The sequence below is a fragment of the Symphodus melops genome, assembly GCF_947650265.1.
Source record: "Symphodus melops genome assembly, chromosome: 20".
In the NCBI taxonomy this organism is placed as follows: Eukaryota; Metazoa; Chordata; class Actinopteri; order Labriformes; family Labridae; genus Symphodus; species Symphodus melops.
The window spans coordinates 5139037-5164551 of record NC_136710.1 but is presented as its reverse complement, the minus strand read 5'-3'; the positions used below and the strand labels follow the sequence as shown (position 1 = coordinate 5164551).

The 25515-nt window shown below is 41.6% G+C and overlaps 2 protein-coding genes across 2 annotated transcripts; one reads left to right on the top strand and one right to left on the bottom strand.

The window, feature by feature from the left end:
* Positions 1-415: 415 nt before the first annotated feature.
* lrp10 (low density lipoprotein receptor-related protein 10) lies at positions 416-9673 on the bottom strand. The gene is made up of 10 exons (XM_079371829.1): positions 9575-9673; positions 8595-8764; positions 8369-8401; positions 7872-8016; positions 7383-7576; positions 6355-6902; positions 5746-6182; positions 4802-4996; positions 4158-4287; positions 416-3108 (listed from the first exon to the last, which is right to left on the bottom strand). Exons 2-10 carry the CDS (start codon positions 8641-8643, stop codon positions 2473-2475), a joined length of 2367 nt encoding a protein of 788 aa, XP_079227955.1. The 5' UTR covers positions 8644-8764; positions 9575-9673; the 3' UTR covers positions 416-2472.
* A 1071-nt stretch (positions 9674-10744) lies between these two features.
* mmp14a (matrix metallopeptidase 14a (membrane-inserted)) lies at positions 10745-23983 on the top strand. The gene is made up of 10 exons (XM_079371833.1): positions 10745-11218; positions 18691-18839; positions 18953-19075; positions 19258-19562; positions 19649-19810; positions 20053-20192; positions 20588-20726; positions 20907-21057; positions 21581-21696; positions 22099-23983. The coding sequence occupies exons 1-10, from the start codon at positions 11135-11137 to the stop codon at positions 22416-22418; spliced, it is 1689 nt and encodes a 562-aa protein (XP_079227959.1). The 5' UTR covers positions 10745-11134; the 3' UTR covers positions 22419-23983.
* Positions 23984-25515: the final 1532 nt, after the last annotated feature.

Below are 25515 nucleotides of genomic sequence, written 5' to 3'. Positions count from 1 at the left end.
ATTGAATTTGCTTACCTCAGTAGAAAGACTGAAATCAAGTATCACTGATGTAAAAATATATTTTTTGGTGTTTTTTCCCCTTTGGCCTCCACTTTGAATGGCTTCACTGTGCCAACAGGAGAAGCTGTCAGACTTTGTGTTAAAATTAGAACATTTTAATTCTATTTTCTTTTCCTGCAGCGTTAAAAAAAATAAATAAAAAGATATTAAAATCACCTTTTAAGTGAACGTCTCCGTCCACGCATGTGGTCTCAATCTTCACCAGCAACACAACACGCTCAATTCATCCTGTGATGTGACCGCATGTCCTGCTGTTTCTCTCTCTCCCGAGGCTGAGACTCTCAATGGTGGTTTTGAATACAGAGCACAATACACACCGGGTGTCGGACGTCATTAACACACAACAGCCATCTCATAAAAGTGCAAATTGTTTAATCTCAGCCACATTTGTTACTTATTTACAGTGAAGTTGACCCTAACAAACCATAAAATCACTTTCTCTCTTTATTACCTCGAAACATTGATGATTCAAAACTTTTGGCTAATCCACGTCGACCCAAAATACATTCAGCGAAATAAAACAGAACTTAAAAGGAGGAGAATTAACTTGAAATAAAAACATCATCAATAACACACACACATGGCACACCACGAATCTGTTGTGTCAGAATGGGATCGAATCCCCTCAAGGGTTGAAGATTCAAGTTGAGGTTATTTTGTGAAATCAGGGCCCTCTTTAATCAGCCGGGCGCCTCCTCTTCCTGTACACACTCCAAACACAAACACACACACACACACACTCTACCTATAATCAGGCACCAGATTGTCTGTTTGACACGTCAGCTTTTGTAGATTACATACATTCACTTTAGAAAGGTACATCAGTGTGTACGGGTCCCACAGAGTTATTGCAGAGTAGACATGCATTTTGTTTGTTATACTAAAGCCTCTGTTGTGTCAGTGCGTGCTGTGATGTGAGAAAAACGTGCCTCCGTGTGTTTTCAGTGTGCAGTGTGAGTATCAGGAATCAACCAAATCTCCTCAAAAGGCACTTAAATAGGGGAAATGATTCATTTTCTTAATAATTATGTGTGATTAAAACATGTGAGCGGGTGGCTGAAGTATGTGGAGACAGTCCACATCTACAAACATACTCCACTGTCAACGTAAGACTAAAATGCATATGCATTCACACAGATGCAGTCATACAAAACACAATATTTTCCATCTTGTTCTCTAAAAAAACAAAAACAAAAAATCTCGAATCATTCAATCTGACAGCAGCCTGCCTCCGTTTCAGATTCTTCTGTGCAAAGGTTTACCTTCAATGTGCAGCCTAGCGTTAATGAAGCGCACATCCGACGCTCAAGCGTACGTCAGGTCAGCCACGCTTTTCGTCTAAAACTTTCTCGAGGTGATCTCTCTTAAAAAAAAAAAAAAAAAAAAAAAAAAAAAGTAAAATACTTGATTCCATGAGTCAACAAATCAATTTGAAAAAAGGCACCAGACTTGCACAGTGCGGGTGAGTCTTGCTTTTGGGCCACTCCTGTGCTCAAGTTCAAAACAAAATGTGGAAAGACTGGGGTTCAATCCACCGTATTCACACGGCTGCCATTTTCCTGCGACGTCGGGGGCGGGAAGCTCCAACGCTGTTATGGCGTTCTGTTGAGATCAAGGTGGCGAGGTGTGTAAATGTAGGAAACCTGACAACGTCAGCATTAGACTGCAGCAAACCTTTAGAAGGTAACGTTAGCATTCAGCAACTTCCAACTAAATGCTAACGTTTGCTAAACTAAAATGACCATTTAAAAGTGTTTAACAGGAAATGCATAGCTAGCTCAGATATCGCTGAATGCTAACATTATATTTGAACTATAATAAGTGAAGAACAAGCCAAAAACAGACTCGACTTTCAGCAACATATTTGAAGACCGAATAGCTACAGTCAGGCGGCAGCATGTGTTAGCGTCCACTCACTCCTCGCTAGTGTTGCTGTTGGTGAATTGCGCCAAACCATACCTCATGCAGTTTAACAAAACTAAAGCTAACGTTAGCATACGCTTCCCAGTCAAAGCTAAAGTAAACTAAAGCAGGAAGTGGATGACTTCTAATGTTACAGACGGTCAACTTCGCTTTTCCTATCACGTTAGGACAGCAGACAAAAGGTTAAATTAGCATTGAGTTACATCCTAGCTAACAGGAATATGTGGAAGGAGTGACTGAATGCTAACGTTATCTTCATTTTATAGTATGGCCAATGATTCTCCCAATATTTATTGATTGTTTTGAAGTTTTTTTCTACCACTTGTGACCTAAAGATTCGCCACTACAAGAGCATGTTGAACTTCCTGTCCAGCCTTCGACATCAGAGGAAAATGGACGCCATATAAATATGGTCAATGATAATGTGTGCGTGACGTTGTGAAAGGAGGGGTGTTGGGTGGGGGGTCACTGGGTGGGGGAGGGAGTTGTTCAGGTGAGCATGGGCACATCGTCCTCTGAGTTGGTGTCTTCGGACAGAGGGATGAGCAGCACCTCGTCGTCGGACGAGGACGAGGAGAAGGAGGGCGAGGCAGAGAGGGGCATGGAGTTGCTGGAGGAGAAGGAGTGGGAGGAGGGCGAGGCTCTGAAGAGGGACATGCTCAGCCCCAGCGTGTGGAAGATTGAGGCCAGAGAGGGGCTGCTCGGCGGGACGGGAGGAGTGGCCGAGGGTGGAGCAGGGGGAGCATACGGAGGCGGAGGTGGGGAAGCAGCAGGAGGCTGGAGCAGAAGCGGCGGAGCTTCCGGCTGCTGCTGCTGCTGTTGCTGCTCCGTCTGAACCAGCAGGCCGAGTTTCTGAGGCACCGGCTGGTTGACGGCCTCCACCGCCGAAGACGAGCTGGTGGGGGGGGAGTGAGCCGCCTCCTGACCAGATGGAGCCGAGTCTGACTGCTGCTGGCTAGAGCTGGTCGCCTGGCTCGGCCTGGAGGGAGGTCTGGGGATAAGTCCCCACCTCCTCATGCGGCGGACAGCCCGGCGGATGAAACGAGGCCGGCGTCTGCGGTGTGGAGAGTTAGCGGCGTCCTGACGAAGGAGCTGGAGAATTCCCCTCAGAGAAAGAGACGAGGTCTGAAACAGAGAACGGAAAATAATGTAAAACTGTTTCTGAAGCGACAACAATTAAAACTGCTGATTTTTACTTTCAATCAATGTAGCAACAGACAAAGATAGAAAAGAACTACAACAGACCAACCAAACTCCTGATTATAAAATTATCCTTTGGTTTTTGGGTCAAGCCTCTAGTGGACACATAAGGAAAAACACTTTTCTGCATTTGCTTTATTTTCAACTCCAAAAGCTGCTGCTTGTTTGAGATGCCGAACGTTGTTAAAAATACCAAACCAGACGTTATCAAAGTCCAGCGAGCTAATTTGTAGCTTTCAAACTTTGTCGTCTCCGTCTGATGGGATTTGCCGAACACTTAATCCCCTCTGCCTCCGCTACCTCATGTTCCCTCCCCCACAACCTAGAAAGCACCTTAGTGTGAACCAGCACAGTCGCAGCACATTAGCGCAGTCTTAATTCTCTTCCCTCTGCAGCCCACACAACCTGCTGGGGATTAATGAGGCTTCTGAAGTCAAGCACATGAGTTAAAGACTTTTAGATAAAACAAGGACTACAGTCGATTAATATGCTTTCAAATGAGCAGCTCAGCGATGTGGCCCCTTCTACTGTGAATGATAATTAAATCTAACATGCTTAAATTGTCAATAGTTATAGTTATATTCAGCAAACAGAACCCAAAGACTTTTCACTTCCAATGATCAACAACAAAGAAAAACAGAAAATCTTTACTTTTCAGAAGGCAGACATTTTTCTTCTTTTAGGAATAAACATGAATCCTTTTTTTAAAATGGCAGGTAGATCAGCACATTGTTTTAATTTCAGACTTTCTCCAGTCCAATACTTTTTATCTGTTCTTTATAAAACAGGAATGACATCCAGGAAAGGAGCCACAGGCTGGATTTGAACCTGGGCTGCCCACCTGGAGGACTCCAGAGTCCACTAAAGACTGTCTGCAGCTCTCGATGCTCCAGCTTAAGTTGCCTTTCATCTTCTTTTGATCTGGTCTATGAATCTAGACTGCTTCTACTTCCCGCGCTGCTCTTTTCTCTCACCTCGTTGGGGTTTTCTGTGGGGAAGTCCTCCACAGGGGGGATGATGCCCTGGGCGATCAGCTGACCGTAAGAGGGCGGAGCCTGCTGCTGAATCAGTTCCGCTTCCTGGCGGCTGATTGGAGCAAACAAGCTGCACGAAAAAGAAAAGGAAAAAAAAACAGTTTGAGCTGCATCATCACAATCAGGAAGTGTGGATTCATGCTGTGAAGCTCTCATCATTTAAGTTTTAATTTAAACAACTTTTAAAGCAACATATTTAAAAACATTAACAACTCAGCTTTGCTTTTGTTTTTAAGTTTGCACTTCTTAATGAAGTTGCTCTTTTTCTTGTACATTTTAGAAGACTTGGCTGAGATGAATCGTTCGTGGGTTTCTCACACTCAACAACAACGATCTGATACTTTTTGTTCCCCTCCTAAAAAGCAGAGAGAGCAGCGCTCTGGCTCTGTGCTGAGCGGCTCTGCTTTGTGTTTGAAAGGCGACGTCTGGCAGAGCCGAGGCTTGAAGTGAGGAACACATACTAGTGACTCACTCTTTCAGATTTACAAAACAAAATCTGGTTACGGCAAAAGAAACATCCTTTAAAAAAGGAGAGAGGATGCTTTTCAAATGAATATCTCAGCGTATAAAAACACAACATTTACCTGTATTCTCTGGTCCTGAGCGAGTACAATTTACAGGTGCAGCCCATGGCGATAACAAGCAAAAGGCCGCAGACTAAGCTGCCCACTGTTGCCGCGGTGATGACCTTGCGGGGCAGGATGACGGTGCAGTTGAGCTCGTCCGTTCTGTCCTTACAGTCCACCTGGCCGTCACAGCGCCAGCTCTCAAACACACACCTGGAGACGGGACAAAGGACCATTTGTGAGTCAGAATGAGCTTAACAAAAAAAAAAAAAAAAAAAAAAAGCCTGAGTGGAGCTGCACACTGAGGGGCTGCTATGAAGTCATTTCACTAAAACCATGTGACATAAAACAAGCGCTGCTGTCGGGTGAAGTGCTTGAGGACTCTGAGCTCATTTAAGGGATGAAATTAGATGATGCCATTTCTTTTGATTACACGGTTATGATTTTTTTTTCACCTTATCGATAAAGGCACTACAGCTCAACTTTCCTCAATTCAGAGCCCATAAACAGAAAGGTTTAGAGGTTAATATTATCTTTTAGATCAGAATCTTCAGTGAACATGTCCGCTAACTTGCAGAATATTTGAGGTTGAAAAAAAACAAAACAAAGAAAAACGCCCACATGACTTCTTATTAGAAAAAGCAGCACAACAGTTTACCCGCAAAAAACCCACACCGAGTTTTGGTCCCTTGTTTACTTGAATCCATTCTCAGATGGACACACCCTCTGACTCACAGCCTTGTGTTGCAGACAATCAGTCCTGGCTCTCATACCTGACCTGACAACAATGACGACTCATTAAAAAGAACAGTAAAGAAGAAGCCGGGAGGTTACTAACAGGGTGTTGTGTATTTTTCAGTCTCCACAGGGTGTAGAAAATAAATCTCTGATTCACATCATCCATTGATTGACACATTTAAGTGGTAGCTGCAGTTTTTCATGCATCTGTCCCACGTACTGACCTGTCGCTGTCACAATGAAAGGTCCCCGGCTGGCAAACGGTGCAGTCCCTCTCGTCGCTGCCGTCGGCACAGTACAGCTGGTAGTTGCATCGCTCCGAGACCGGGTAACAAACCGGTCTGCCTGTAAAATGACTGGACGACACAGCTCTCTGCCCCGTCATCCCGCAGGCGAACTGATTCAGGCTGCAGCCCCTGCACCCCTCCTCGTCCCTCCCCGTCTCGGGACAGTCCCACTTCCCGTCGCAGCGTTGCTCCTGGGTGAAGCAACCTCCAGCTGCTCCCCCGCAGCGGCCCTCCCAGGGGGGGCAGTAGGTCCCCACGTGGAAGGTGGCGTTGAAGCCGCTGCCCTCAGAGCCTGGAAGAGTCTTGTAGGTCATGGAGAGCAGGCCGGTGTGGGACTCGACTTGGACTGATTTGTAATTGGAGGCGCTGGTGATCTGTCAAAACAGAAAGGGACAAAATGTTATCAAAACATTCTTATATTTTTTAAGTTGAAATATGTTTGACACTTGAAATATAATAATAAGGAAATACGTTTTTTTAAGTTATTGACTATTCATAGATTTGAGGTAGTGTATGAATATTGGCATAACTGTAGAAGATACTTACAATTTTAATAATGTCTCCTTTGCCTTGCTCTCTGTTGAACACGGTGAGTCGATCCCCGGGTCCTAAAACCAGCTGCTGCAGGTCCAGTCTCAGGGGCCTCGAGTCCTGCGGGTCCAGAGTCCACACGCAGAACATTCCAGGGCCGCGGATGGCCGGAGGAGAGAAGGTCCCGTAGAAGGTCTGCAGGAGTCCTCCACAGGGCCACTCGATGGGAGCAGGTGTAAAAACCGGCTCCCTGCGAGTCTGGAGCTGCTCTCGATGCAACCGCTCCTTCATCTGCGTCCAAAACACATCGATCTCGGGTGTCTTCTCCGAGTCGCTGTCGTTGTTTCGCTCAGTTATCGACTCGGCCCCGATGACTCCGGCCTGCGTGCCGCTAAACTTCAGCAAAGGTTCAGGGGTTTCCTCTTCTAAGTCACAGTCCTGTTCGTCTGAGCCGAGGCCGCCCGCTTCATCGAGACACTCCACCTGACCGTTACAACGCCACGAGAGAGGCAGGCAGCGACCTCCGAGGCACTCGAAGGACGTGACTGGGCACTCGCCAGAATCTGGAGGTGAAGAGAGAGAAGAGAATTTCAAGAAAAAAAGAAGATTTTCTACAGACAAGATAAATCAGAAGAAACCAAAAATAAACTTTATTTATTAATATCAGATTAATTCTTAAAGAAAAGGTGTCATGATATAAACCTCCAACGGTAAAATGCAGAACATGTAGATAGAAGAAAATTGACTAAATGAAAAAGATTTCTTTATGAGGTTTTGGTTTGTGAAAATAAAAGGATGTGTATTTTAAATGATGAAGACTATTTGTAATTTAATGTTTTAGTTTAAATGTTAAATAATGTGATTATTAAAATACGTGGATTGAACTTGTCTGTTTTCCTGTGTGGATTTTAAAGACGTGTTTTTAATTTAATTTGGTTTCGCAGGGTCGTTCTTTCTCGAATCGTTTCACAGGTTGTCCGTCTCTTTTTGTGAGTTTAAAGTAACGGCTTGTTAAAAACAAAAATCACATCAGGCCATCCTACCTCTGGCGTAATTCAACAGAAAAGATGATACAGGGAACTGATGCGGGAGGAAGTGGTGCGTCACTGAAATATTTCCCCCCGGGAACTCCATTGGCTGCGGCAGCTTGGAGCCACAAAGGACGACCGGCTCTCCACCAGAGGAGGATTTTATTGTCACCCATTCCTTCCGACAGCGAGCCGAGAACTGAGAGAAACTGAGAGAGGAGTTACAGAGAAAAAGATCATAAATACAAAACGACTGGAAGAAAAAACAAACAAAGAGACAACAAAAAAATAATGTGAGACAACAGTACATGTTCTGAAATTAACCACAACATGGTTAACGGACTAAAAAGAGAAAGCCTCAAACAATAAGCAGGATAGCTTTAAACTTGTGTTTCTCCATGTATGTTCTTTAAAATAAAAAATAAAAAAACTTGCCCTGTCTTTTTCAACTAATCTCTAAAAGTCTATCTATTCTTTTAGATCCAATGTGTTTAGTGCATTTACCTTAAGACTATCGGTTCTCCTTCCGCCCCCTTGATGATCCAGCAGTCGTAGGAGGAGCCAAAGCGGTACGACCAGCTGTGGTAAGCTGAACTCCTGATCTCTCCCACTTTACCGTCTAAGACCTGGAGGGAGTGCCCACATCGGGCTGAGGAACAACAAGACCAAGGAGAGAAGGTTTGAAGGAAGATAGATGGGATTTTTAATGCTGTAAGTGTCGGTATAAAGTTCTAACACAGAGTAGATGTCAGGGGCAGACAATTTATGCTTCAACTTTCACTTTATTTCACAAATTAAGCTTACATTTATCACCAAATAGTTGGATATTAGGTGTATCCAAAAGTAGTACAGCGTATAAACGAGTTGAACTAAAGAAAAAGTTCTATTCAGGCTGTTCTGTCATTAAGAAAAAAGTGTAGAAGCAGAGAGGGACATTGAAAATGCCTCTATGCACAAATGTTATATAAAAATGATAAGCACTGACTAGTTTGAGTCCTTACCAGAGCTGAGGGAAGCCTCAACACGGCTGCACGCTGCGGAGGAAACAAGCACAAGCACAGCAGGTCAGGCAGGTGTGTCATCACCACGGCGACAGAGAGCTCATAAACGCAGCACCACACGAGTAACGCAAACACAACCTCTGCTTGATAAAGAGTCAAAGCGGGCCCCTAACACAGACACACAAACAAACGTTTGACAGGTATATGAATGTACATGTTCACGCACCTGTTAGGCTGAAAACTAGGAGGGCACAAAAGCTGTGAGTGAATGTCATGGTGGAAATGCGTCCTCTCTGAGATGATGCAAAAACTGAGGACTAAAAGGGTTTAAAAAAAAAAAAAAAAAAAAAGTCAGAAAAGTGCCATTTTAGGAGACTTTGTTCAGGAAGCCTTCCCCTGCAGACAGAAGAGAGAAGAGGAAGAATTAGATCTTGTGCTTTTGGCTTTGTACAACAAGTGTAAAGTTATGAATCCGTCATTTCCTACTTCAGTGGTACTCAATTTAATTTAAGACATTTATTCATCTAGCCTAACATTCCTACTTTAAAGAGACAATTATTAGATTTATTAGATTGAAAATAAATAAATATGATTGATTGAAATGATTGAATAAAAAAAGAGCAGGAAATGGTCTAGCACTAAAAATATGATCAAAGTAGGATCAATAGGTAAGCATAATGAATCCTCTATTGTTTTATTTCCTCACTGTAGCACAATTCACACACACAGATTTCCTTCCTCTAATCCTCTCAACAATGACGCCAGAGAGGCTAACATTTTTACGTGATTAAACCATCGACCCAACAACACAGTTTCAAATTCTTTCTATCCTCCACAGTAAAGTTAAATCCTCAGAGTGTCGTGTTCAGGTCCGTACAGACCTCATTTCACCCCCTTTTATACAAGTTAAGATAACATCTAGGAGATAGTTTCGTTTTGAGGGAGCAGCTGCCCTCCTCAGTCACAAGAGCTTTAACTAGCTAGCATCCGGGCGAGCTAGCTGCTAACGCTAACATCCTCACTTCTGTCTTCGGTTAAAAAAAATAATAAAAACGCGTTTTTTCGGGAGTCGACATCATTGGAAAATATCTCAGAGATTCGTTTCGACGCTTTCGACACCAAAGGAGATTATAATATGTGGGTTAGAAGCGTTATTTTCCACGAGAAATGTGTATTTAAAAAAGGAGCGGAAGGCTAGTACGTTACCATGTCAGTCGGCCTTTTCTTGTTGACAAGTTCAGACTCACTTCCGTGTTGTTGACTCATGATAAAAGGGGGCGGGGCTTAACTTTCATTCCCATTCACAAAACTCTTCATTACTTTTTTTCCTTTAAAATAAAACCTTGTGTTTACTTTACCCCTTGATAAAGAGCCTCATTCAGATAACTACATCTGTCTGGTTTGTTCATACACAGAGGTTAATGTCTGAAAGAAGACATCAGGATGTTTCACTTTTAAACACAAGGTGTCAGTGTGGCTTCACACAAAACTACAACTTCAACTTCAACTAATTCACAAATGCATGGCAGGTGTTAAAGCTCCAGAGCAGCACGAAAAACATCAATATGCCACTAGATTTTAAAAAGAACTTCGTTTATGTCTTCATTTACTCCACTTAGGTATTATAATCCTCACCAAATACTTTCTAAGAATAATTAATGACTAACTTTGGTTGAAAAAACATTATAATAGGCCTTTGTTAATTAAAGAACATTTTGGGCAAGTCTGTGTGGCAATAAATTAATATTTAATCCACAATAATATGGGATTCTTAAGGGCCAGATGCAGTTATCAAATATATCTGGAAGAGATATACAGTATAACAAAGATGAATGTGTATCACCTCTGGAGGGTGATGACGTTTAGTAATTCATATAACACACTCTGCTGGTGACAGCCAGAAAGCTTCATTGCTTTCATTGTAATACTGTAATAATGATACTCAAATGAAATGCAAGATAATTCAGCTTGAGCTTTTTAACCATTTTTGGCCATTAAGAGACCAGTGCAGTGTATTTTTGGGGTTTAAGCATTAAAATTATCCCAAAGTTTCCCAAACGAGCAGTGATTTATAAATATTCAACTCAATGTTGAAGAAAACAATAAATGACACAACATTAAACTGTTAAAATCCAATTCTGAAGTTAATATCAGTACAGATACTTGTACAAATTAAAATTGCAGGTTTTACTTCTAAACGACTATTTGTAAACTTGTATTACCACTTAGGCTATAATTATTCATAATTAATCGGCATGTAGGGAAATAAATCTGCTCAGCTGTTTCCCTGCAGGCGTAAAAAAATGACGTCTGCACATCTGGAGGAGGACCCAGAGGAAAATCTTCCTCTCTCTCTCTCTCGCTCTCTCTTTCTTTCTCTCTCTCCTCTGACCACGTCCACAAACGGTACATACAAGCCAAGCAGAGGAGAAGAGGCCAAACTATGAAGCTATAGCGAAACCCCAGCTGAGCATTTGTCACAGCTGCTCCATGAGTTGAACTTTTTTGTCTCAGCTCTTACTTTGAAAGGTTCGCTTTGCTGCCCGGTGCGTTTAAAGTGTCCATGCGGGTCCGAGAAAAGAAGTTCCTGCCACGCTATTGAGACTCTTCGGAGAAGTATCTACCGATCGTTTTGGGGGTTTTCTGTTTTTTGTTTTTTTTTATATTAGTCGTTTGCAGTCAGGACGACGGGACAGGTGTAGACATTTAGGGTTTTTTTTGTTTCTTTTTAACTTCTTCTTTGGGAGGCAGTTTGCGGACAGAAGAATGCTGCTCCAGCTCATCACCCTGGCCTGTGGTCTCTGCTGCATTGGTTTTACCTCAGTCACTGCAGATGTTCTAAAAGCAGAGGTAAGTTGGAAAAACACCATTCACACCCTTAAAAACAAAGAAAATTAATGTTTACCTGATTTAATAGGTTGTTAAGCAAAATGTAAAGCGCTGTATGATTTGCATTTTCCATTTTTGTAACATATTTTTGTAGTTTCCCTTCATCCATCTTCATGAATATTCCTCCAGTATGTGTATTTTTCATGTTCTATAGCAAAACCAAAAACAAACCATACATTACAGTGCATTTGCAGCCCAATCTTACTGTAACTTTAACTTTTAGTGCAGTTGTTCTGCTGTCTGTAGTCTATTTCATGTTTACTGGGTTTTCTCTAATCTTGCAACACAACCAGAAAAAAGGGTGGACTGTTTATATTTCCGTCATGTTTATTCTCATTCCTCCAAACAAGCTTGACCTCTCTGCACTAAAAGCTGCTTAAAAGGGTCGAAACTGTAACAAGAGAAGAGAGAGAAAATGTCATGAGTCTAAAGTCTTGTGGCTTTGGGAAGGAGGAGACAGAAACCTCAGCTGAGATGCTTTGTTCTGGGTAAAAAAAAAAAAAAAGGGTGGTGGTGGTACGGGGGAGGGGGTTAATGGTTTTCATCTGCTTGTGTGTAGACTGCACAGGCCTTTAAGCTGCATTCATAAACTAGCCAGACAAGAACCCTCAGGCTGTTAAACTCTGATCTAGAGACGCTGAAATGAAGTTTAACCTTTGCCTGAACAACACATTTTGTCATTAGGTATTGTGCATCATTGTAATTGACTGGGCGTGAGCACCCTTGGGAGCCTTTTTGCTCTACAGGGCGCCCCAGTGCATAAAGGAGCGTTTAGTGTGAGTATTTACAGCACTGCACCAGTGTTTAGTCACATCCAGTCAGGCTTTCAGGAGTTGAAGTTCCTGTAAAAGCCAGGATGCTGCAGCTGTCACAGGAAATTGATTCACTGAGTGATAAAAGTCCATCAACCTAAAAGCAGAAGAAGTTACACAAGTGTCATGAATGCCGTGGTTTGTGTGGACAGGATGCAAGAAGGAGGACCTTAGTCACTGACCACAAGTGACTGGCGTGTGAGTCAAGCCAGACGTGGTGGGTAACTCACAGACAGTTTACAAGAGGCCCTCCTGCAGCGAACTCACCGGGCCAGTGATGACTGTCTGCAAACTAAACTGTTTGCAGGAGTTGTCTGTAGCTGTAAGATAATACCTCTAATACAATAACCAACATCAAGTGCATGTCCCGTCTGCCCCTGTGCAAAGTAAAATGGACTCTACGCCGACGATTCAAAGCTTTCAGAGACATAATTCAATCCTGATGCTGAAAGAGGATAAGAGTTAATTACGGGTTCAGGATTACATCACCAGAGAAATGTTTGCGAACCCTGTGATCAAAAGACAGACATGTTTGGAGAATGCAAAGACAGAACAACAACCGAGTGACACAAATGTTTAATTAAAGTTGATGAAACTCCTTTTCAGGGGTTTGTGTAAGCAGAAGAGGATTTCTTGTTGTTCATCAGCGTTGCTCAACATCTGAAAATCTGTCCTTGACTTCTTTCTTGCCAAACTGATCCCACTTAATCCACCAAAAAAAAAAAAAAAGACTTGCTCTCTGTAAAGAAGCTACCTTTGCGGCCTCCGGCATCTGTTTCCAGTCATCCCATTTTTGCCTTGTCTAACCTTTCTTCACTTAAATAAAAAAGCTTAGTCGGACCTTGTGAGCAAAGGAAGTGGGCAGCAAAGAAAACAACAGGGCCTAAAACAGGATCTCTCCATATCTGGTTCGAGATTTCCTGTTGCCATCTGGAGACACATGTCTGCTGATCCCATGCAGGTTTGGTTAAAACACATATGGCTTCGATTCTCCCTTCTTTTTTTTTCTTTTTTTTTTTTATCTCGACTAGAGTGACTGTGAATGGAGCATCAAAAGAAACAATCTCTGCTGCGTGCTGCTCATCCAGGCTGCGGTAGTCACTTTAGAAATGTCAAAATAATCAGCTGGATCGACCTTAATGAGAAACTGATGGACTTCAAGGGAGCAAAGGGGGGCTTATCTTTGCCTTACACTTTATATTAAGGCCTCCAAGTTCGTATAAAGGACATGAAAGAGAACAAGTTTCCAGCATGACGTTAGAATTTCACGTTTTTTTAATGCATGCATTAAAGCATTTTGTTCTCAGGTGGTTGATTAAACTCGACTCCAAGGCCAGATGTTGCTTGGTGTGCTAGTTTGTAGATTTCCGACCTTCTCTTAGATGTAGAGACCTGAGCAGATCTTTCCAAAGATCCCAGACAGTGGGTGGACCTTCTTTTCTTTTTTTTTCACCAAACACTTGTATCCCACTTCATATCAAAGGGAATAACTGAATTTCTTTAGCGATTTCACACACAAAAAAAAAGATTACTTTTCCTTTAAGGTTTGAAGCATTTCTATAATGTATCTAAAGCATTTTAATATCCTTTTTATACATTTAGACGATTGCTACTTTAAAAAAAAAAGGAAGTGGCTTACCTTAATCTGATTTTAAGGTTTTCTTGGATCTTTTTTTTTTGCCTCTCGTTGTCTCCGTCAGCTGATGGAGTTTGCTAAGAGGTCCTTTAGACATCACATAGCTTCAATATAAGAGGAAGCCGTTCTGTTTCAGGAGTTCTTTAGTGTATTGGCACCTACTGTATACTAACTCTAGGGATTTTGCTCATACTGTTCTCCTTTCTGTCATTTTTTATTTTTAAGTACTCTTGCCATAGTATTGTCACTTCTTTCTCAAGTAGAGTATCTAACGACGTTCTCCGTCACGTCTTAAATGACTTGAAACTCTGGCTTTGACAAAGAAGAGTCATCTTTTTACAGCCCAAATGACAAATGACCAAGTTGTTTTGAAGAGATTTTTAAGTCTGGGCAATAAATCCTAACCTCAAACTCTAAACTGATACAAAGTCAAATAAGGTCAGTAAAATTACTTTAGGTTTAAAAGATATTATGCATAATGGACTTGCATTAAAAAAAGTGTATACGTAGCAGTAAAAAGAAAAACGTGTCTTTGTGAGTTTGAGGAGCAGAACTATAAAGTAAGATTTAACAGAGATAAAGAACATTTTCTCAGGTTAATGAATGAATGTACATGTGGTTAATTAACACCTGATGCATTTAGTTTGTTATAATAATCACTCAGCTCCACTTCTTTAACTTTGCCTCCGTGGTTTGCATCAGTTCCAAAATGTTCCATGAAATACGAATAAAAACATCCATGTATTTTTACCTGACCTGTTTGACCCTGTAGAAATGTTAGTGCAGTAAAAATATTACAGTGCTGGTGTGACTGGAAGCTAACTGGGTCAGAGACGCCAAGAAATGAAGGCAACGTGAGATTCGGCCGCTCATGAGCCCGATTCCCTGTTTTTTTCCGTTGGCTCTGAGCGAGAGGAACAACTGACTCAGTCCCCTCAGATTGAAATTCAGCCATACTTTTAACCTCTCTCCTCTTTTTTTCTTTTACCGCTCTTCCTCCTAATGTCTTTACCTCTCCTCTGTAACTCTGCACTTCGGATCATTTACTCTTTTCGTCTGTCCATTCTTTCCATTTCTCCTGGTTGGATTTGCCTATCCAATTTATTTGTCTGCAGGAGAAAACCACTCGCAAGAAAGTTTTCCAAGAAGACGTTTGAAACAAATGGTGTTTTGACACTTTGCATCTTGTTTATACATAAAACAACAGCTTTTTGCATTGTTAAACAGACGTTTAAATGCACAATACATAGAGTAATAAGCATAAGTTAACATAAATCTTTGTGCGTAAATATCCTTACCCGTACTTAGTTCCTAGTTTCTCTTGGTTAAGTGCAAGAATTTAGACAAACACCCACATGATAAATGTGTTCAGACCAGACTGACGGTTTCACTTCCTATAGAATTTTTTTTTACCACAGCATCTATAAACTCATATGGGGGTTTTGTTTAGAGCTATTCCAGGAACTTGTGGTTGTTGTTGTTTTTTTTGTTGTTCATAGTGCATCCGGTAAAGCCATTACAAATTTAAGAATCACAAGACTGTGAGCAGAATACGTGACAATGTGTTGCAAGCACATTTTCCTCGAACGTTGCATATTTCTTTTCCAAATATGGTTGTCTAATATTTTGATCATTGACGTTCACTATAATTTGTCTTGTGACGTATACACTTCGCAACTTCTCAGGAGCTCAGAGGCGACTTGTTTCCTGTTCATTGGCTATTTCATCCCAGCAGTTCTCAGTTTCCTTTTTTAAAGTGAATTCAGCCCTGGTGACGCTCATTTTAAAGAATTGATGAGTAAACTTTTTATTTTTTGGAACTTTAAAATAAAAATGTGCAAACAGGAAGCCAGTGCATGAAGATTATTAAAGGCAGTGAACCTACCTCAGTGAAGTTGATTTTCAATGATGTAGTGTATGGGGGAAATATGTCCAAATACTACATTTTTAGCTTTCCATTAAATAGTAAGGTCATAGTAGGGTCATCTGAAACGTCCTCCTCCTTCACTAACTTTGATCATTCTGCATGTATTTTAGTGTCTGTTCATTATGTTTTCAGACCACACGTCACTGCACACACACAAACACACTACACAGACTGTGGGGTGTGTTTACCAAATAAGCAGCCAGCTCTGTGACCACACATGGCCCGTGTAGTTAGCTACCTGGCTTCACCGAGGCCAACAATACCAGCCATGTGCGAGTCTTAATAAAGAGAAGCTTTGATGGGAGTTCCAGGGAGGAGAGGTGCATGCTGGGATACCTGGCGTCCCATCTGGGGGTTGGTGGTGGCGGTGTGTGGATTGGAGGGAGAGAAGTGGAGGTCTTCACGGTGTGGGGGAGACTTTTCAGCCGAGTGTTTTTATAGAAGCAGGCGCGTCACCACACTGGAGCCGCAGGACACACTAGCAGCAGTCAACGTAGAGGCAGAGAAAGTCAGTTTGGTTGGTGTTAGGGCCTGATTGACTTAGCGAGAGTCAGGGGATAAATTAGATTAACTAGATGGTTGAATAATCCAGAGAAATATCGGAGAAATGTTGAGGAGCGGGTATGTAGAGATGGAGGGGGGATAAATTGACTCTCTGCAGATCGTCATAAGTGAACCTTGTTCTCTGGCCCCCTCTGCCCACCTCATGACTAACAGTAGCTGTGTGTGCAAGGCCAGGTAGATCTGCTCATGCTGTTTCTACGTTTCCATCCCTCCCCCCTCATGCTTTTTCCTGTCACTTGTTGGAGGAAGACTTAAAAAGTATGAAACAGCACTAATGATGGAATAAGAGCGATATCTGGGGTTTATGAAGCTGCTAACGAAGGAATTTGGGGTAATTCCCCCAGCTTAATCTGTGGTGAAAATGTGTGCTTACTCTCTGTGTAGTGAAGTGGAAACACACATTGCAAGTTGGATTAAGGTCTCTACAAAAAGACAGGGAGATGAGACTTTTATATAGCCTATGCTTTTTATGTGTGTTAGTGTGTTAGTCAGGTAACTAAAGGGAGCAAAGCAGCTAGCCGATGTGTCCAATGGTAGGCCTACATCTCTAGTTTAATTCTATCAGCCTACCAGTTTGTTATACGTTGGTTCTTTGACAACAACAAATCCAATGAGACGTTGTCATCAGATTTAGAGTTTAAGCCTAAAATAAGCAGTAAAAAATAAACAGTGAGTGAGTAAGACACCCCTGTATGGTTTTACCACAGGTAAAAAGTGAAGTCTAATTAACCCCTGTAGTTTAATTTAGCAAATAAAAAAAATGTGGGGCAAAATTTAATTTAAATAACCTGAAACCTTTTCCAGACTTAAAACAAAACAACTGGAAACTCATTTGAGGATGTTTTGACTTTTAAGGTCCCAATTAAACTGCAATGTTTCATCTTTACACTTGGTGTTTTTTTTGTGTGTGTTTTTTTTGCAGGGGCAAAATCATAGCATGATGAATTGTTTTATTAGGAGGAAGACTGTGTAATGTTTGTTAGAAGAAATTACAAAATGTTTTGGTTTTAGAAACATCATTTGAGTTTGGCAAACTGATTTTGATAAGTCAGTTGTCTGCTATGACTCTACTTGCTTCTGTTAGCATTTACATGATGCTTTTTTGTTCTCTCATGGAAACTAGCTAATACTTGCTAACAGTTTCTCTCTGTTGTCTTTATGCCAAGCTAACTGTGTAGCCAACTAGCTTTTCGTACAGCTTATGAAAAAGGCAGATTTCATGTTCCATCTCCTCAGCACAAAGGAATAAAAGAGTATTTCGACCACATAACAGTACATATTCTTTTAAGAGACCACCAGCAGCTGGAAATAAATGTGCTAGCTTTTCATGTGTTAAGATAAATAGTGGTTTTGGTTGACAGAAAGAGGTGCAGGTGAACAGACAAAGACAGTAGCAGCTAGTTCTTAAAGTCAAGGTTTGAGGAACCCAAATGTTGCTGAAAATGGGACTTTTTTTTTTTTTTTTCCAACGTTATGACCGCCAGTTGTCTTTGGCTGCGATAGTCTAGACAGATTTCTGGGTCATCGTGGTTGAAATGACATCAGTGTTTTCAAATTGTGTTTTATTTGGCTCTCAGTTCCTCTCTCATCCCTCCTTATGACCCCACAACAAAGTCTCCTGAAACAAATTTAGCATAAATCTCGGGAGCATGCGAGGATTCGCTGCTGGTTTTTAAGAGTTTATAAACTGTTTAATGTTACAGTCTCATGGTGAAAATACAATAAATTAAACATGCTGGGTTTCTTCAGTGTTTGTTGTCTTTTTTAGGAAGGAGTGTATGTAGGTTAACGCACAAAAAAAACCCACACACATTCTTTGTTTCCTTTTTTTAAATCTCCAATCTGTGTGATACATGTGAGCTCAGATACGCAGGTCCAAACAAGCTCTACAAATTGACAGAAAGCTGAAAAACAAGCACAGGTTCACACAGGTGGCCAATCCCTTCTTTTTTGTTGACGACGACATTTTGTAAGATGTCCTCAGGTGGTATTTTCCAGCATGTCTCACTAAAGAGCCGACTCACACAGACATTCCTGTAAAGCCTCTGAAAACTGCTGAGTATAGAAAACAATTCTAATATAGTGAAAATATTTTAGTTTTTAGCATGTCCTATAAATTATTTAAATTACGTGTTTTCTCTTATGTAAGTATATTGCATTTTATGGAAATTAACAGTTCTCTTTAACGATCACTGTATGTGGTGCTCGGTAGTGTAGTGGTTTGTCTGAGCTCCATGTAAAGAGGCTGGACCCTCAAAGCTGGTGGTCCGGGTTGAAGTCTGACTTTTGGCTCTTTTTCCACATGTCATTCTCCTCTATCTCTCTGATGTCCACCTCATCCACTTCAGGACACAGTTTTTTTTCTTTTCCTGGATTGTTCTTTCCTGCTTTTGTTGGATTGTTTTTGCTCAATAGCACTTCAACAAATCAAAGTTTCCACCAATGTCTAAAAAACAAATACAACATTATTCTCATTATTGTTTAACCCTTGTAGGCGTGGCTGCAGCAGTATGGCTACCTGCCTCCAGGTGATGTCAGAGCTCAGGCCATCCGCTCTCCAAAGTCCATTGAATCAGCGATATCAGCCATGCAGAGGTTTTACGGTTTGACTGTCACCGGCTCCATCGACACAAACACGTTACAGTGAGTCTTGATTAACCTCCCCTAACATTTCTGCAACAAGAAAAGTCATTAAGAACATTTGTCCTTCGGAGACGTCTGAATATTGTTGGTAAATTATTTTCTGTTGTTGCCAGGGCGATGAGTCGACCACGATGTGGCGTCCAGGACAAGTTTGGTCCAGAACTGAAAAGCAACCTGAGGAGGAAGAGATACGCCGTGCAGGGTCTGAAGTGGGAGAAGTCTGAGGTGACCTTCAGGTACACACCATTTGACATTTGAATGTAATTTAACAATATTGTCAGAAGAAGTCATATTTAGAATTTCGCAGGAGCACTTTTAAAGGCATTTGAGCCAAAATATGACAAAGCAATATATCGCATTGATCAGCTTCATACCAGAATGATGACCTGAATTCATCTCTCTCGTTTCTTCCGACCAGCATACAGAACTACACCCCAAAGATCGGCGAACGAGCTACGAACGAGGCCATCCGGAAAGCTTTCAAGGTGTGGGAGAGTGTGATTCCGCTCACCTTCAGAGAGATCCCCTACAGCCACATCAGAGACAAGGTGGACAAGTTTGCAGACATCATGCTCTCCTTTTCGGAAGGTTTCCATGGTGACAGTACGCCATTTGACGGCGAGGGCGGCTTCCTGGCTCACGCCTACTTCCCAGGAAACGGTATTGGGGGAGATACGCACTTTGACCTGGCCGAGCCCTGGACCACAGGAAACGACCAAAGTGGTAAGAGAGATAGAAAATACTGTAAAATATAGAAGAAGAAAAAACCCCAGTGAAATAAACTGTTACCGTTATTTTCCTCCTCAAAGGTAACGATGTTTTCCTGGTGGCCGTCCATGAGCTGGGTCACGCTCTGGGTCTGGAGCACTCAAACGACCCCTCCGCCATCATGGCACCCTTCTACCAGTGGTTTGAAACAGAAAATTTCCAGCTGCCAGACGATGATCGCAGAGGCATCCAGGCGATTTATGGTGGGTTTGACTTTAAAGAGAAGAGAATATATTCACAGCAATTCTTTTCTGTTATTTTCAAGGGACTTTAGTACATTGAAGTAATTTAAATAAACTCCCTTTATACTGTCGTACTTGACAGACGCTACGGTAATGGCTGTTACCCCTCAAACACATTTTTCTGTTTTTCCATTGGACAAGGTTGTAGATATTTTTGTGGTAATCTATAACTTCACTCCTCTCTCGCACACTCTCAACAACAGGGACCAAGTCAGGGGCTCCCCCTCCTCCTCCTCCCCCACCTCGTCCCACAAAGTCCTCCTACCCAGACCTTGGTCCAGACATCTGTGAGGGACACTTTGACACCATCGCTACCCTCAGGGGGGAAAAGTTTGTATTTAAGGTATGACGGATTATGGTTCAGGAAACATTGAAATAATCTCTCAAAATAAATAATTTACCATTATTACTACAGAAGTCACTTAAACATTCAGCATGGCTTTAATCTTTTCGATTGTGCTGTAACGGTGAGCCAGCATGTACAATACAAGAAACAGCTGGATGTGCTGCAGCCATCTTTAATCCTATTATTTACACCTGTACTCCATGATATTTTAAGTTTCAAATCTTGACCTATACACAACAAAAATCCAAAATATTACAAGAAAAACTGCATGAGTTCATTTGACAAAACAAAACCTGCAACATTTGGATGAAGATTTCTTTGCATTTCATCTCAGTAGAAAAAGTTCCATGTTGTCTCCTCTCTTTCTGACGGATCTCTATGTGTGTTTACAGGACAAGTGGTTCTGGCGTGTGCGGAACAACAAGGTGCTGGCCGGCTACCCGATGACCATCAGTCACTTCTGGAAAGGCCTGCCTTCCAATATCAACGCTGCATACGAGAGGGATGATGGGAAATTTCTCTTCTTCAAAGGTAGCCCCCCCCCCCGTCCTCTGTCCTCCTGTGCGAGACCAGATTGAAAACAGATTTCAAACGCTGACAGCTCCTGCAGTGACGACTTTCATGTGTTAACTATTATGACCGCTTCTATTATGGCCGCCTTTGATCTCTCGCCCGTTCTCTTTGTATTCTCATTTTCTTTTCATCGTCCAGGTGACAGGTACTGGGTTTTCAGTGAGTCCACCATGGACAAAGACTCCCCTAAGAGCCTGAAGGACCTCGGGACAGGTCTACCTAAAGACAAGATCGACGCTGCTCTCTTCTACACACCAACAGGGCAGACGTACTTCTTCAGAGGCACAAAGTGAGTCCAGATATAATCCGACACGTGTTGACCGTTTTTCACCTGTTGCCATGTTTTTCATGCTGAGAAGTTCAGCAGGTTAAAACTTGTTCTCTTTGTGGTTTTGTCCTGATTTGAGGAGGAAATATCATTGTGTGGCAGAATACCTGCAGCATTTATCCACCGATCAAATCTCTGTCCTTTAAGCCAACAAACATCCTGCTCTTTTTGTTTTTACAGTTAAAGTAACTTGTTAAAACTTGTCCTTCTCTGTTTGTTTATTGTTGTTGAAATCGTTCTGAAGGAAGCGTCACACTTTTTAGCCATTAGTCACCCCCCCCCCCACATACACACACACACACACACACACACTTTTAACACTGTTTGTATTATTTCTTAAACCTCCATATTCCCAGAAACAACCCTGAGCTCATGAACCTTGGTGCTACAAGACGCTGCGACTGTTGTTACAGTGAATCAGCCGAAACTTTTTTTTTGTTTTCTTCTGTTCAGCGGATCTTTGAACGCTTTTGTGTCTTGGCAGGTATTACCGTTTCAACGAGAAGACTCGCACTGTGGATAACGGGTATCCAAAGCCAATCAGCATGTGGAGCGGTGCCCCGGATAACATTAAAGCCGCCATCATGAGTGAAGACGGATGTGAGTTTGTCTCTCTGCATGGAACCAATCATGTGGAGGTTTTCGTTCAGTATTTGGGGCGTTTGGGTTGATGGGAGCCAAAAGATCCATTATTTGGAATGGAGTCCAACATATTCACTGTGACGGATGTAAAAGTGATTCCTGAATATTGGCCAATATGAGAGCCACTTGTTGCCAACCAAATTAGTGACTAATAAATTAATAACATTTGGCATTATTTAACGGTTAATGAGCAACCTTGAGAGTTGAATAATTCAACTGCAGCCAAGAAATACATAACCAGCTACTTGGCTACCAGGCGACTTTAAGTCCAGTTGCTGTGATTTTTAGAGGTTTTCAAGCCACTCGAAAACCTGAAAAACCTCATTAAACAAGTTTTTCTTTTCCTTTGTCTTTCCTCAGCTTACACATATTTCTACAAAGCCAACAAATACTGGAAGTTTAATAACCAGTACATGAAGGTGGAGTCTGGTTACCCCAAGTCTGTGCTCAGAGACTGGATGGGCTGCGAGAGCGAGGAGCCCAAGAAGGGCCGGGAAGAGGAGTTGATCATCATCGAGGTGGACGAGTCGCAGAGCGGGGCGGGACCTGTCGCCGTGGTGATCCCTCTCCTCCTGCTGGTGCTGGTCGTGATCACTCTGGGAGCGCTTTTGTTCTTCAGGAAGTACGGCACGCCTCGACGCCTCCTCTACTGCCAGAGATCCCTCCTGGACAAGGTTTAGACTAGGGGGACGGGGTGATTGACGGACAGACTGCCGCGAGAAGGACAGAACGAGAGGCGAGAGAGCGAAGGCCGGGTTGAGGATGGAAACTGCGAAAGAGGGAGAGAATGGAAGAAAAGGAGAGAGAGTGACGGGAGAAAGGACAGAAGAAAAGAGGGATGGGAGAGGGAATTTTTGAAGTTTGAGGTGGTTTGTGTGGGCCACAAAAGAGCGGGAAAAAAGGCCCTGGAAAACTGAAATCAGGAAAATGTGTATTTGTATGTTAACTATTTACATGTACTGTTGTGTGTCCAGAGATTAACAACATACCCCAAAAATCTCACGTAGAGAAGGGAAATATACAAAAAGACTCATCACCTCTCTGCCCTCTTACAAAAGAACATCCCTTCTTCCTTCATCTTCTATAACTGGACGACTCCAGCTGAACTGCTGTCTGATTCATTTTTGAAGTTTGGGAATCTGAGTCTTACTGTAGGCTTTCCTCAGAGAATCATCATCGTCAAAACGTTGTGTTTTCGGTGGGGTGTCACTTTGAAGTTCACGTTGGGTCTTGAATCCGTTGCGATGGGAAAGTTTTGATATTTTAATATCAAGTATTTTCTGTAATTGTTAGGGTGTTTTTTTCTCTACCACTAAGTCGGATTGGGTATCAAACTGCATACTTATTAAGTGCTGCCTGAATGAGTCACCTGAACTTGGTACTCAGGTAGGCATTGAATGTCTGCTTAGATTTTCTTATTCTTCAGTTAATTGCTCCAGATTTAAAACAGTATTTTTGCCCGTGTTTGCATTAAATAGAACGTCAGAAAATTAATTCATATCTGAAAGTGAGACGTACTTAAAATGGCACTTGGTTTGTTTTGAGTAAATCGGCACGTCCCTAATGCTTCAAGTGTCAGAATCGGTTCATGTGAGACTTTCAAACATACTCAGACCAGATTTAGTTGAAACAGGATTTCAATGACGAAAGTCACAGTTAACGTGAGGTTGTCAAGGAATCCTTCTCCCTTCTGGTACAAAATCCAAAATGTGGGAAAATTCTTCTTTCAGTGCAAGCAGTCAGACAGGAAAATAACTTCTTTAAAAAAAACTTGATGTTTAATCTCACAAAAAGGGCGGTGACAAGCATCCCAGTTCATTTGTTGTTGTTGATCTTAGCTGCTTATCCAAATGTGTCAGTGAGCGGTACAGCCTCCAACAATATGGTGCAATTTGTTTTTTTAATTTTTAACAGTTTTTTTTTTTGAATGGTAAATTGTTGTTATTATAAGTATGGTTATTGTTATTATTGTTCTCCTTCTTGTTTGTACGTTGTCATTTGGAGTCCTGCTGGACAGAGGCATAACATGACAATGATGGAGATGAATCCAAGGTCACACTCAGCATGTGAGGAATTCGATCCAATCAGAAGCTGTGAGTTCAGCTCTCATGGTGCTCAGTTATTTACTTATTTTTATTGTCTACAAAAATCTAAATTGAAGATGAAAGTCATTTAATGAATAACAATGATAATGGTAATGATATTTATAATGATGATCATATCAATAAAATGGAATGAGATTTTTTCCCCTGCCTGTTTCACTTTTTGTATTTTATTAGATCAAGTGAAATTAAACTATTTTCTAAGAACAGAAATACATTTTTATTTTCCATTCCTTCATAACCTGCCACCAGAATTTCAATGAACATTTTTATGACTTGTATTTTTTCTCTGACGACAATGTGGTTTTAACGAATCCATTGATTTAATGTTTTTTTAATACACTGAAGAAAGAATTCCTATTTCCTAGTTACTCTAAAATCGTTTCACAGCAGCGATTATAGATCATAGATTATAGATTATAGAGTCGTTTTGGGCCCATAGCAAGAAATATACAGGGGCCCCTCCAGTGGCGACTCAGACTCATTTGACTGCACTGCTCGCTAAGTAAACTAAGGCAGCTGCCTGTGGACAAGCAGCGCCTCTGCCCTTTCACAACTTGAGTCATACAATCCTTAATATCAGAAACAGCCTTCAGTATGACTCAACACCATAAATAATACGACCTCAGGAACGATGTCAAGCAAACATGTCATTGATCACAGCATGTATACAAATAGTCTCTGTGGCTGTTTTAATGACGGACCTCATTAGATGTCCACTAAATGTTTGATGTCATCTTTATACCACACTTTGACGCAAGGCTAATGCAACATGTTTTTTCAAACACGTGCAAAATAAATAAATCATTAGCTGTAACTAAAACATCCCCTTGTCAAGTCTGTCAGTAGATAATATTCATAGCTGTGATATCCATCCATCTTTTATCTTTATCGATTTTTGCAGGTGTTATTGAGCGAGAGGTTTACCCTGCAAGCAAGGAGCAGGTTTTCAAAATGTCCAAATAAAAAGATAGAAAGTAAAATGCATTGTGTTAAAAATCATTAAAAATCATAAGTATGGGAAATAAAACAAAAGAAAGTAACTTTTATGACTTTAAAAGTCACAAATATGACATGAAAGTTATAATTATGAGACAGAATGTTGTTTTTAGTAGATAGAAAAAAAAATCCTCATAAAATGAAAAACAGCCTTTTAATCAGAAAAAGACATCCTGACAAAAAGAGTGACAGCTATGAATATAAAAAGTCATCAGATCAAATAGAGTCGTGACAAAGACGATGACAGTTAACACAGATAGGAGAGATCTGTGACAAGGTGACAGCATCTGCTTTCTGTCCTCACCTCCTGAGCCTCCACACCAGGACAGGGAACGTCTCTTCATCCTGTCAGGCCGTCCTGACGGTCTGGATCCAGTTATCTCTGCTGGTTGTTTTGGACGAGGAGCCGGCAGTCATGTGCTGAGGAACGAGGCGGAAAAAATGATGGAAGAGTCACATTTTTGCAGAGAAAAGCTTTCCAGCTGAGCATCTGGTATTCTTGAAGTGCACGACCAAGCCTGCCTGTATACTCTGCATGTGTGTGTGTGTGTGTACTGCATGTGTGTGTGTGTGTGTGTGTGTGTGTACATGTGTTCAAAGGGTGCCAAAGCTATCTCATGTCATTATGAAAAACATGTGAAGGAACGTTGAGTTAAACAAAAAAGGGAAAAGAGGA

Excerpts from the sequence above, each read along its gene's own strand:
- lrp10 (XM_079371829.1), bottom strand. The coding sequence starts at position 8,643 with ATGACATTCACTCACAGCTTTTGTGCCCTCCTAGTTTTCAGCCTAACA. Across the intron at positions 6,183-6,354 it reads AAGGAGACATTATTAAAATT|ATCACCAGCGCCTCCAATTA; the intron begins GTAAGTATCTTC and ends CTGTTTTGACAG. Across the intron at positions 3,109-4,157 it reads CCACAGAAAACCCCAACGAG|ACCTCGTCTCTTTCTCTGAG; the intron begins GTGAGAGAAAAG and ends TCTCTGTTTCAG.
- mmp14a (XM_079371833.1), top strand. The coding sequence starts at position 11,135 with ATGCTGCTCCAGCTCATCACCCTGGCCTGTGGTCTCTGCTGCATTGGT. Across the intron at positions 19,811-20,052 it reads AGGCATCCAGGCGATTTATG|GGACCAAGTCAGGGGCTCCC; the intron begins GTGGGTTTGACT and ends TCTCAACAACAG. Across the intron at positions 20,193-20,587 it reads GGGAAAAGTTTGTATTTAAG|GACAAGTGGTTCTGGCGTGT; the intron begins GTATGACGGATT and ends GTGTGTTTACAG.